General features: G+C 38.6%; 1 protein-coding gene across 1 annotated transcript in view; it reads right to left on the bottom strand.

Moving 5' to 3' along the window:
• The window catches only part of Mlf1 (myeloid leukemia factor 1), a 31,877-nt gene that overhangs the window by 6,380 nt on the left and 11,627 nt on the right, over positions 1 to 13,870 (bottom strand). The window contains exons 2-4 of the mRNA XM_076867758.1: positions 4,745 to 4,892; positions 1,072 to 1,113; positions 132 to 215 (exon numbers count right to left, since the gene is read on the bottom strand). Of these exons, the coding sequence (XP_076723873.1) occupies positions 132 to 215; positions 1,072 to 1,113; positions 4,745 to 4,892 (274 nt within the window). The remainder of the gene's footprint in view (positions 1 to 131; positions 216 to 1,071; positions 1,114 to 4,744; positions 4,893 to 13,870) is intronic.

Genomic DNA, 13,870 nt, shown 5'->3' with positions numbered 1-13,870 from the left:
AGGAGAGTGGAAAGTGGCTCAGTGGTACAGTTCTCCGTGTTCAATCCCTGGTACTAGATAAATAAACAACCACTCTAATATAGGGTGCCGATGACTGAAACCATGTTCTTATCACTATTTTTAGTACTTACAAAATTTCTTTGTAACTCCTGCATATTGTTTCCCATATTTTGCATCATTCGATTCATTGCCTGGAAAGGGTTGCCATCGGCGTGCTGCAGGACATCAGGAAGCATGTTATTCACCCCAAGTACCACACAAAACAGAAAACCAATCTTCCCCAAATAGCTGAAAAACTTCTCCCCAGTTCACTTAATGGGATCTCATGCAGCAATCAGGCAAAAATAATTTTAAAACTATAAAATGAGAGCGGTTTGTTAACGAAGCAATTAAAGCATATGCAAAAATGCCAAACAATGGTAAATGATTAGGGAACTGTAACGCTATATACATGCACACAGAGGTCATATGTGCCATGATGGCTCAAATCTAGCACAAAAGAATAAAAACTTTTCAAGAGAAAACAGATACAAAAGTTCCACATTTGAGGTACTCTATGCTACTCCTTGGAATGCTTTTAGGTATGCTGGAAACTAGCAACAGACTCAGAACCAAAGCCCAAAGAATCAGGCATGGAGAAATGACAAAGGCAGAGCATTCATATGTGAGCCTGGGCAAGAAAAAGCAGCTTGGACATGCTGGCCACAAACTCCTAAAGAGGGCAGCCAATCTGAGCTCTTCCAAACTCCTTCCTCATCTTCTAGAAAGTCACCACAAGCATGTCAAGACCCGCGACTCTCCAACACAAGTGAGGAGCCAAAGCAAGTGAATCTTAAGTCTATCAAAATCTATATTTTATTTCCAAAGACTGACTTTATGTATTTTTATGTGACACATGCCTAAACACTATGACAAATTTAAAATTTGAAAGGAAAGGTTTCAGTACAAATACTAAAAAGCATTATGAAAAAGCATTAGTAGTGAGATGCATGCCAATTCAGTCTAAGTTCATGAAAAATAAATATTTGTCAAAAAAAATTGCTAAAATGATTTATGTCTCATGATACGAACCAAACCGCCAAAACTCCCGAAAGGCATGAGAGAACTCCTTGCCTAGAAAGATGTCATATTAATTTTGGTTATGATATTTATAGTAGTCCCTGAAAAATATAAAAACACACTAAACAACCACATTACTCACAGCTACAAATATTTCAGAAACTTTTAATAAAAAAGACTCAAATGTTATTTCTAAATTGTCATATTCATCACAGAGCCGGACAGAAGCCTGGCGGACAAACACAGAGGCCATATGTCACTTAAAGTATGACTACTCTATGGTAGGGCAGTTGAAAGAAAATTCATGTGCTATAGATTAAGGTACACATTTCTCAAAGGAAATGCAACTTTATACCAGACTTAATTAAAACATAAGGTATAATGATTATGATTAAGTTATCTTTCCTTTGCTCAATTATTCAATACTTTTAAATAAAGATCTGTTAATCTTGCCTGTAACCAATTACCAGTGAGATCGGGTGGTTACTTGTTTCCTGGGTCTAGTTTCTTTCATTAAGCATAATGTCCTCCAGATTCACCCATGTTCTCACAAATGACAGGATTTCCCCTCTTTCTGAAGGCTGAATTATAGTCCACTGTGTGTATACACCACATTTTCTTTATGCATGGACCTGTTGACAGACAATCCTTTCCTTCTCTTGGCTACTGTGCATAATGCTACAACAAATACACAGTGCAGACATCCCCTAGACACCTGATTTCATTTCCTCTGGATACTCAGAAGTGGGATCATTGAGTCACATGGGGGCTTTCTTTTTAGTTTTTTGAGGATGCTCCACCCCATTTTCTGTAGTAATTACATTCCCACCAACAAGCATTCCCTTTTCTCTGCATCCTCTTCAACATTAACTATCTTTCATCTTTTTTCTTTTAAATACTTTTTTAGTTATACATGGACACAATATATTTTGTTTATTTATTTTCATATTGAAGATCAAACCCAGTGCCTTACAAGTTCAAGGCAAGTGCTCTGCCACTGAGCCACAAACCCAGCCTTATCTTTCATCTTTTTAAAAAACCATTCTAATAGATGAGGCACTCTCTCACTGTGGTTGTTTTTCTTTCTTTCTTTTCTTTTTTTTTTTTTTTTTTTTGGTACTGAGGATTGAACGCAGAAACACTCAACCACTGAGTTACAACCCCAGCTCTTGTTTTGATTTAGAGACAGGGGTCTAGCTGAGTTGCTTAGGGCCTACCTAAATTGCTGAAGCTGGCCTTGAACTCAGAATCCTCCTGCCTCAGCCTCCTGAGCTGATGGGATTACAGGCCATGTGCCAACCACACCTGGCTCATTGTGGTTTTAATTTGTACTTCTCTAATTATTAGCGGTGCTGAAAATTTCTTCATGTACCTATTGGTCATTTGCCTATCTTCTTTTTTTAATATTTTTTAGTTGTCAATGGACCTTTCTTGTATTAATGTGGTGCTGAAAATTAAACCCAGTGCCTCACACATGCTAGGAAAGCGCTCTTCCACTGAGCTACAAAACCCAGCCCTGCCTTTCTTCTTTTCAGAAATGTCTGTTCGGATCCTTTGTCCATTTTTAATTAGGGTTATTTGTTTTCTTGCTACTGAGTTGTGAGTTCCTTATATATTTTAATTTTTTTTCAAATATATGGTTTGCAAATATTTTCTTCCATTCTCTGGGCTCTCTCACCACTTTGTTACTTGTTGGCTTTGCTATACAGAAGGCTTTTTAGTTTGATACAACCCCTTTATCTAATTTTGTTTAATATTTATTTTTTAGTTGTAGTTGGACACATTTAATTAATTAATTAATGTGGTGCTGAGGATTGAACCCAGGGCCTTGCATGTGCTAGGCGAGTGCTCTACCACTGAGCCACAACCCCAGGCCCCTTTATTTAATTTTGATTCTGCTTGAACACGAGGCACATTTCAAGTGGTCAGGGGATGTGAGGCTAGGGGCTGCCATACTGCATTGTGCACATTCACAACGCTACCATTCAGAAGGAGAATGGAGGTTTACAGAAGAGGCCTGAGGGTTTGCCATTCTTCCACCATGTCTACGAAGCAGAGTGCTCCCTCATCAGAGATTCTGCTCACACCTTGATCCTGCAATTTCCAGTCTTGGGAACTGTGAGAAGTAAATTTCTGTTGTTTGTAAGCTGCCCAGTTCAAAGGATTTTGTTATGTTAGCCCAACTATGAGACTAAGGGAGTGGTTATTTTAGTTTTTATTCAAATATTGGTCTTGACTCTCCTTTTTCCACTTGACTTTTATTATTTGATCATCACAATTATGCAATCATATACCTTTTCTGTTTTTTTCTTGACTTAAAGCCACTTTCTCAAGGCAAATGTAATATGAAATATGAAACATGGTAAAATGATAATAGGCTAAATTATAAAACTCATAAACTGTAGTTTCACAAAAGTTTTCTACTTGATTATATATTTCTTACTCTACTTCCTATTAAACATTCAGTGCTTTAAGCACAAGTGACCAGGAAAGAAATGCTCACCTCTGCTTTCAATGGATGACCAGCAGAGTCATAGCTAGTGTGCACAAGTGTCTTCAACAGGAAATCTCAACTGAATTAGACAGGTCTCCTCTCTATGCTTACAAAGCAGGGCAATGAAACTGCCACCTCCTGCTTCCTGAACAAAAGCTGCAAGTGGCCAATTTATGCACATAAATATAAAGTGCTATATGTAGCCTATTTGTTCCTTGCCATGGTTAGAGCAGGCATAAAAAATCGCTTAATGCTCTGATGATTTTTCATGTCCATAATTCATTTTTAAGTCCTCTTAGAAAATTTTTCCTCTTAAGTAAACTGACTAGCACTAAAATATATATATATAAAATGTGTCATATATGCTTATATAATGTGTCATATGTTTTATATATATAATGATAATACCACTCACTAATTAAAAGAAAATAAATTTGTGAGTTGTTGCTTGGCAATAATATTGATGAAAGAGAATGTAAAGGCTATTTTCATTTTAAGTGGCAAATGTAATGTTCTTAGGACTGTCTAAAATATTTTGCTCTACATAAGCTTACTGAAAAGAGAAAATAAAAAAATGTTTTTCTGGAAGATTCTGGAGGTTTCCCATTAGCCAATTCAATGTTCCTTGAGTTTCAGAGATCCACATTGCAACAGCAGAGAATCCCTTATGGATTTGTTACTCTAGAACTGCCATTCCCAAGGCTGAAAATACAATAGAAGCAGAATCAGCAAAAGAGAAAATAGTGAAGCCATGAATGTCCTTGAACTTTTTGAGCAGAGGATGTTTTAGCCTTCAGCCCTACTCACAGATGAGATGTGGGAACATGCTGCGTTGGGCAAGGTTTCTGAGATGTGACTAAAGGCTAACCATGCCCTGTAGAACAGGCGTCCTGCAGAAGGTCACTGTTCCCTGGTCCAATAAGATAAAACTTATACTACAGGTTTCACCATTTGTCAAAAGATTTTTTATAGAGTATATGGAGGAAATTTTCCTGGTTTGCTCTGATTTAAGACATAGGAGGAGGTTTTGAGGTGAGAAGTATGTCTATGAAAAGTTAAGAAGTTCAACTCTGGCTTGTGACCACAACCCTGTGGTCCTTGAGGCTCTGATGGCAAGGTGGGCCCCTGCAGTTGGCAGCTGTGCCAGACACATGGCCTCAACACTTCCCATAGCCAGTGCAAGGAACTCACAGTAAAGGAGTCTTCGTTGTCGTCCCATCCCCTGTGGCCGCAAGCTCTCCCTCCACACTCAGAGACACCGAGCATGTCTCTCCCAAACGGAACAGAGAAACTCCTCATCATCTGCCGCATATTTTCTCGGTGTGCATGAAAAGAATCACTGAAAATACAGAGAAGAGGTAAGACTTGGGATTTAAATAACAAGTGAGCTAAATACTACAAAGAATTATTTGAGGCTAATATCCTTGTTAAAGGGGCAAAAAAAAGTAGAATTATTTCATTAAAAAACTTATAACACTTATCAATACAATTTATGCAAACCTGTTCTACTGTTACCTACTATAATTCACTTAATACATTAACAATTATATAATTTACTTATTATATTAACATAATTACACCTTCATTTATTCCATAAAAAGTCACCAATCCACTAGTCCCTTATTTATCTCCTTCTGTATAAAAACAGTAAATATGAAGTAACATACCTCAGGCAGAGAGAACAAAAAAAAAAAAAAAAAAGCAAGAAAACTGAGAATGGCAAAACCAGAAACCTGAAAAATATTGCTGCCAGGCAGGGGCCACCTTGGCAATCAGCAGTTTAGATTCTAATAAGGAGTAATAAGGAACATTGGCCTATATTTAACTCTTATTTATGAAATATGAGCATTGAGAGCCACTGCTATGTTGGGAACACTATGAAGATGCCGTGTTGTAACAGACAAAGCTACAGACAATCAAGGCTGAGTTCTGTTCTAAGAGCTTAGACATGAGAATCATCACACAGCTAAAGTCTCTCTACATCTTTTTTTAATGAGTATTTTTTAATACATGTATATTTTTTTATGTGGTGTTGAGGATCAAACCCAGTGCCTCAACCCATGCTAGGCAACACTCTACCACTGAGCTACAGTCTCAGCCTTCTGCTACATCTTTTTTGTTGTTGGTGGTGGTTCTTTTGATCTTTCTACCAAACAACTTGTGGGTTAGTTTGTAATCTCAAAAAGTTTGAGAAACACTATTAAGATTTAGTGGGGTTGGGGAAAAGGTAGAGAATCCATCAAAATAGAAGATCAGTGGTCTAGATGAAGGAGATGGGCGGGGGTGGTAAGGAAAGAACAGCGGAATGAACCTGAACTGACTTTCCTATATGTACATATATGACTCTACCACAGGGAATCTCACCATCGTGCACATCCACCAGACACTGATTTTAAAAATTAAGTAAATACTAGAAAGATCAATAGAGTAGAGGGGAAGGGATGGGGAAATACTGGGGAATGAATTAGAGCAAATTATATTCCATGTTTTTTTAATTAAGTAAAAATGAATCCCAATGTTATGTATAACTAAAAAGAACCATTTATTTATTTTTATTTTCATGTGGTGCTGAGGATTGAACCCAGTGCCTCATGTGTTAGGCACGTGCTCTGCCACTGCCTGTGATGGTAATCCTCAAGCGTGTTCTGAATTTCCTGTCTGAAAGCTCAAAGGCTTCCGTTTTCACTTCATGTCATTTAAAATGAAAGGCCTGTTTGTGGCATGCTGCACAAGCCCTGTTATTGAACTTAGTTTCAGGTGGGAAAGTTATAGGTTGATGCACTGTGGTGGTCAGCCACTAGGTCAGCTGCCATGGCCCCCGCCCTGATGCTAGTGCCCTGATGTCAGCTCCCCTAAATGTGGGCTGGACTCCCTGATGTGCTTCTATTGAAGAGGACACAAGTGACGGGGTGTGGCTTCTGAAATTAAGCAGCCCTTGGCTCTGTGGTGAGTGTCCACACTCAGCATGCTGACTCCCCTGCCACCTACAGCAGCCTGTGGACAGGCCTCCTAAGGGACCAAGGGGCAGCTTGTCTGGACCAGCCAATAGCCATGTGACTCGCACTTCGGAGTGGTTTCTGTACCAATCAAGACCCAAGAAGGCTGCAGACTCCTAAGATGGCTCTGGGCAGAGCCACCCAGCCCAATTGCTCTGGTTCTTAACCAATGAGAGCTGTGTCCTGATACATGCTTGCTTTCAGCTGCTCTAAGTTACAGCAGCAAAGGGCCCAGCACACGCCACATCCCACATACAGCATGTTTAAAACTGCCATCATCCTATTGATTTTGTTAGTTTCATCCAAAGACAGAAGAAAACTGAACACAAATCTACAAAACTAAATAGTTTACAGACTGGCTTATGTATCATAAGTAGTTTTATAGATTTTTGCCACAAGCCAAGTCTATTTTGGGATGATCTGTATTACAACACAAGCTTTGAGGACATAAAAGTTGAGGGTGGAGTCCACACCTGGGCCAGAGAAAACCAACTCAGTTTAAATGAGTTTGTCCCCTAAATCAAAAGTCACTAAGGGAAAAGACCCACAGGTATTGACTGCAATGGATATGAGATGCTTTTTTGGGTAGTGAGCATCAAAGGAAACACATCTTTCACTGAAGAATGGTCAAACACTTTCCCAAGAAATGGTGGGAGACCATCTGCTACAGGAGATGATTAGAATTCGGTAAATGTTTATTATGCACCCTGAGTGTCAAGCAGAGACTTGCAGTAAGACTGAATAACGGGATAGTTCTTGGTACAATAACAGTCTAACAGAGAATGAGACTTTTACATATTTTTAAATTAAGGCTATAATACTCATATATTTTATTAGATTCCTATTGCTGCTCTAACAAAATGCCATTAATTCAGTGACTTCCAGAGTCATAAACCTATCATCTTCTCTCGTCCCGCTCAGACGAGTCAAACTGGGTTTAAATGGGCTGGCTGAAACATTAAGCTAAGAAGGTGGAGAAAAATCACACAGGACAGATATAAATTTTTCAAATCTAGAGTGGGACCTGAAGGGTCAGCTTCCACACTGGAGAGAGCGTGCACCTGGAATCTCTTTATTTATAGGGAAATTAACAAAGGAATTTTGATAGGATGTTCTTCACCAAATAAGGTAAGGATGAAATTACCTAGCCACAATGGTAATTCCCAGGTCCAGAGCCAGAGGAGAGCAGACTCTTTGCCAAGTGAAAGTACAGGCCACCTGCATTGCGCAGCCCAGTCTGAGTGCAATGCCAGACCAACACCCCTTGGCTCAAGGCCGAGAGAGAATGCTTAGTACAGCTCATGGGTGGCCCCACACCATCTTCCAGCAGAGGATGGTAGTCCACAGTGGGCTAAATCAAGATATGGCAGGGTTGCAGTCCCTCTGGAAGAGGCCAGTTCCCAACCTCTTCCAGCTCCTGAAGACTATTCCTCAGCTTCTGGACCCTTCCCTCCATCTTTGAAGTCAGCAGCACAGCAACCTCACATCTCTGACTCTTCTGCCTCCTTCTTACACATTTAAAGGATCCCAGTGATTCAAGTGAGCCCTCCTGAATCCCAGGGTCCCCTCTTTAAGGTCAGCCAACTAACAACCTAGTTCTCTTGGAGAACACAGTTCTCCTTGCCCATGTATATTTGAAGGTTCCAGGAATTAGCATTTGAACGTCATTAGAGGACCCATGACTCCACTCACCAGGTATGTTTCTAAAATAATGTCATTTAAGCAATTTTAAGAACAACCACCCAATTGTTTTCAGACTGCACAAAACAGTCCCTGAGGATTGAGATGCTGCAAAATGCAGCTTGAGTCTAACATGACACTGAGGGCATCTACATAGCTGGAGAGGGTATCTACAGATGGTGACCAAGAGAGCGGCATATTAAAAACATATCAAGTTAGGATGAGCTAAAGAGACCCTGAAAACATCAGCTCTTGAAGGAACACCCTTCTCCAGGGCATCATCTCCTCACTAAGTGGCATGATCTGTGACTATTATTTCCTGTTACAACTCAAGGGGACAGTTGAGATCCTAAGACTACTAAACAATTAGTTTGTTAAAAGCAGAGTGAGCAGAATTGATGAAACCCACGACCATGAGAACTGTTTGTTTTAATCTAGCAAGCAAAGCCTTCTCCATGCTTTCCTTCCTTCTTGACCTTCCCTGATCTCTTTGAGCTGTTCTCTTCCTTCCTTTGGCACTATGCGTTATGTGCCTCCTACTTCCTTGTGGCTTCTTTACCCTGTTTTTCACAAACACCTCTTGCTTCCTGCACCTGTGCACTGTAACTGCAAGGACTCCCTTGCCCACCCAGATATGGAAACCCAAAAGTCATTTCTCTTTCTCCTTGAATATCAGCAATGGGAACAGTGCACTGTTTTGAGCCTTGATGGATAAAACACAGAAGTTCTTCTTCGACTGTTTTTTCTAACTTCTTGTGCTTCTAGAGCTTCTGAGTGTCACAGATAGGTTACTGGATATCAAAACACTGATACTCAGCCTTGGGTAACCAGTGAGGCCAAGTGGAGCTGGTAACATCTAGCTCCCATCTTCTCCCAGGTACACATGCACATGTTTTCTAAGTGCGAATGGCACTGAAATGTTGAAAAGCTTTGTCCCCTTAAAGATATACTTTTTTTCTCTGGGTTTAATCTTCTTTTCCCTGCCCTCTAAAGACTATTTCTTTTAACTTGAACACATTGAAACCCACTAGAGGCACTTCATGAAATAACATGCTGAGACTGACACCCAGGATTTTAATTTGCTATATCTAGAGCATGGCCTAGCAGCTTGCATTTTAGCAAGTAATTCGAACAATCCTAATGCAGAGGTTCTAAGGGCTGCACGTGAAGAACCATGAACCTATTCAACTGTTTTGTCAGGGTCCTCTTGTTCAGTTTCTGCTTATTTCAATGCAAACAGCCTCCATTTATATAACAAATATTTACTAACTATCTGTCAAAGGTACTGGGTTGGGCAGTGGGGTAGGTAGAGCCCTGACTTCTGGAGAGCTAAAGCCAGTTTTGGCTGGAATACTTTCTAAATAATTCAGGAAATTGAAAAATACTGATGAAATGATGATTAAACATTTGTCTCTTTGCATCAGAACAACTGCAACCTCACAGTGGCAACCCTGACTTGTTCCTTGGCCATCTTTTCCTCTTCCTGTGTCTGTTCTCCTAGAGGTGCAGCCATCCTGCTCCAAGTCATCCAGGTTCAGAACTTCAGGTGTGGGCTGGACGGTGGCTGTACTCCCTGCCTTCTGTGCTCTCTCCAAGTGAGGGAAAGAAAAAACAATGCCACTGCAAGAATATGGGAAAGGAGGGTGCTAGTTTTGTCTGTCAAAGTTCAGTTGACTTCTGAATTGATGTTGCTTTTGTATTCTCTCTCCTTCCTGGATTCTAACATTAGTAATCTGAGCATAGTAATCTCATATCATCTAATTTTTTTTTTTTTTTTTGGTACCAGGGATTGAATCCAGGGACACTCAGCCACTGAGACACATCCCCAGTCCTTTTAAAATGTTTAGAGACAGGGTCTCGCTGAGTTGCTAAGTGACTGAGGCTGGCTTTGAACTTGTGATCCTCCTGCCTCAGCCTCTCAAGCTGCTGAGATTGCACGGCATGCACCACCATGGCTAGCTAAATTTTTTAAAGTTGAACAATGGCCTACCTGGGCATAGAAATCAACAAAACCTCCTCTCTGTATTCCGAGGACACTGCTCAATTATCTTCCTGCATCTAGTGATGCTAAGAGAAATCAATGGCTGTTTTTCATATTTTTAAAAAAATATATACTATATGAGTCTTGTGATTCTTTATATATATTTTAACATACTAAAGTCACATAATCATAGGATCAAATGTGGATTTAGAAAACAACAACTATCCTTATAAATGTGAAACTGACCTTTTCAATCTGGGTCCCAAAGACTTCAGCCTTTCATCAGTCCTAGCAGTGACCTTCAGACTGTCCTTTGGGTGTGCGCTATACTGCCTACCTGCGCCTTCCTTGTCACATCTTCTCAGAACCAATCTTTTTTGCTTCCTTAAGTCTGTGTTACATATTGGGGGAAAATTCTAGTATTTCCCAGTGTACTAATTCACTTTTTGGTGATGAACATTCTTGCTTCTGAACTCACTTTTATTTATTTATTTATTTTGATTTTTTTTTGAGAGAGAGAGGATTTTTTAAATGTTTATTTTTTAGTTTTCAGTGGACACAACATCTTCATTTTATTTTTTATGTGGTGCTGAGGATCGAACCCATTGCCCCCGTGCATGCCAGGCAAGCGTGCTACCGCTTGAGCCACATCCCCAGCCCCACTTTTATTTTTTAAATTTAAAATAAAATTTTAATTCCTGGAATTCTGGTTCTTATTAAATGTCTACAGTATCGTCTGACATCTCTGAAGATACTCCACATTTATCCACAAGTTTAACCCTCTGGCACTCTTTTCTCCTCCACTAACATCCAGGTTGCCATCTGTCTTCATGTCCTTCACTAAAGAGCTGACTTCACGATTCCTATACCCTGGGTATGCGTTTTACAAGTAAGAACCAAGAGGTTTTCTTTTATCTGAAAATATTCATTTGACCATTTTTTCTTCTCCTTCTATTTTATTTATTTACTTTTGGTACTGAACCTAGGGGTACTCTACCACTGAGCTGCATCACCAATCCTCTTTATATTTTGTTTTGAGACAGGATCTGGGTGAGTTGTTAAGGCCGGCCTGGAACCCAGGATCCTCCTGTCTCAGCCTCCCAAGGTGATGGAATTATAGGCCCCATTTCCTCTTGAAAGATATTTTCATGAGGCAAGTGGACTTTTTTTCCATTCCACACTTTGAAGACTACTTCACCCTCTGCTATCTTGCTGTTTCTGGTAAGGTATCAAAAGTGCTTGATTCAAAATGTCTTTTTGCTATATCCAATTGATGTATTGTTTTCCAGATTTTTTTCTACATCATTTCCTTTTAGAGGTCTGAGAATAATGGACCTACACCTGGTTTCCTTATGTTTGTCTTGTTTCGAGTTCTCTTACAGCTTCTCAATTCTCTAATCTAGTCATTTCCACTATTATTGCAACTACTTTTTATACCCTATTTTCCCTCCTCCGGTAACATCTAATGTTAGACAACATTCCAATATTCTGCTAGAGATTCCTAAGGATCATCATCTTCTCCCCAACCCCAAGTTTTCTTTTTCTGGCTTTCAGGTTAATTCACGTTTAGATTAACTACATATCTTCAAGTTTACTGACTTTTCCTGTCATCTGCTTTCTGTTTAGCCCATCTAGAGGATTTTTTTCTTATATTTTCACTTCTAAAATTTTTATTTAGTGTGTGTGTATCAATTGTTTTATATGTATATAATTTCACTTCTTTTACTGAGATTTTGTATCTTTTCACTCATTGCAAGCATATATTCCTTTACATCATTAAGCAAAATTATAATAAATGCTTTAAAATTCTTGTCTGTTGATTCTAATATATGAGCCACTTCAGGTAAGTCTCTATTGATTACCTCTTGTATGGAGAATATCTTTTATCTGTTTCTTTGCTAAGTAATTTTGAACTTTACCTATACATTGTGGCTACTATTTTGTAGAAGATCTAGATTTTGTTATGTTCTTCATAAGTGTTGAATTTTATTTTAAGCAGACAATTAATCTGGTTTTCCTAAAAGTTCTGTATTAAATGACAGCAAAAATCATTCTGAGTGCTCTTTGAGTCTGTTCCATACACAGGTGGTTTAGCTTAAGATTTTATTCATAGTATTTGGTGTTTATCCTCTCTGGTTCTTTCTTTCTTTCCTTCCTTCTTTTTTGTTTTTACTAATCTGTTCAGCAAATTTATATCTTTATTTTTTTAATGTGGTGCTGAGGATTGAACCAGTGCTCACACATGTTAGGCGAGTGCTCTACCACTGGAGCCACAGTTGCAACCCTTGTTTCTTTCCTTTTTGGGATTCCCTCCTCTACTTTTCAGTGACTGTGTTATACTGAACTCTGTCCTTGATTTTTGAACCAGACTGAGTCTTCTAGTAGAGTTCCAGCCATTCTCCGTGGAAGAGATGGGGTACACCTCAGGCTAGAGTTGTCTTATTCTTTTTCTAACTGTGCAGACCTCTACGATATGTCTCTGCTTTTGGTCATTTTCTAGTACATTCTTTAGAAAATTTTTTATATTGTAAGCTGGGATTATTGTGTTAAATCCACAAGAACACTGATCTAACTGAAACTTTCAGAGCCACATTAGAAACAAAATTCACTTGAGAACTATCCCTTTGCATAGCCTTGTTCTGCTAATTGACTTCTTGGGGCTGAGGCTGTGGCTCAGTGGCAGAGCACTTGCCTAGCATGTGTGAGGCACTGGGTTCCATCCTTAGCACCGAATACAAAAATAAATAAAATAAAGGCATGCTGCCTGTCTACAACTACAAAAAAATTTTTTTAAAGTGTTACTTCTTCTAATTAGTATAGCTCATCTTTCATGGCATGTTAGGTAAAACTCAGCTGAGAATCCATCTGGTCCTAGGCTTTTCTTTGTTGGAATAAGTAGTTTTAATAGTTGCATCAATTTCATCAATTTATATTAAGTTTTCTATATCCTCATAGTTCAATGTGTCATATGTCTCCAGAAATCTGTTGATATCTTTGAGAGTTTTTAGCTTATTATAGTATAAATTTTCAAAAGAGTTTCTAATGATCTTTTGGATTTCAGTAGTGTCTATGATATCTCCTTTTTCATCTCTAATTTTATTAATTTGGGTCTTCATTTTGTTAGTTGGCTAAGGGTTTATCAATCTTGCTTATGCATTCAACTAACCCTTTTTTTACTGATCATTTGTATTTTTTCTTCTGACTTTAACTATTTCCTATCTATTTCCTATCTACTGATTTTGGTGTAAGTTTGTTTGTTTGTTCCTAGGACTTTGGGGTGTAATGTTAGATTATTTGACATTTTTTTAATGTAGGAACTCAGTGCTATAAATTTTTCTTTTAAAACTGCCTTTATACTGCCCTGAGATTTTGATGTGTTGTATCTCTATTCTCATTTTGTTTCTAAGAATTGTTTTAAAATTTCTTCTGATTTCCTATTGCTACTCACTTATCATTCAAAAGAGTATTTATTTAATCTCCAGGTGTTAGAGATTTGTATTTTTATCTTGTCATTGATTTCTCATTTTATTCCATTATTATCTGATAGGATGTATGAAATCATGCCTAATTTTTTTGCATTTACTAAGATCTGCTTTGTACACTGAAGTATTATCTATTTTAAAGAACATTCCATATTCTGGTAAAAAGAAAGTAAATTCA

This window comes from Callospermophilus lateralis, chromosome 10 (assembly GCF_048772815.1).
Source record: "Callospermophilus lateralis isolate mCalLat2 chromosome 10, mCalLat2.hap1, whole genome shotgun sequence".
Classification (NCBI taxonomy): domain Eukaryota; kingdom Metazoa; phylum Chordata; class Mammalia; order Rodentia; family Sciuridae; genus Callospermophilus; species Callospermophilus lateralis.
The sequence above is the reverse complement of the archived record's forward strand: the minus strand, read 5'-3'. Positions and strand labels throughout refer to the sequence as shown.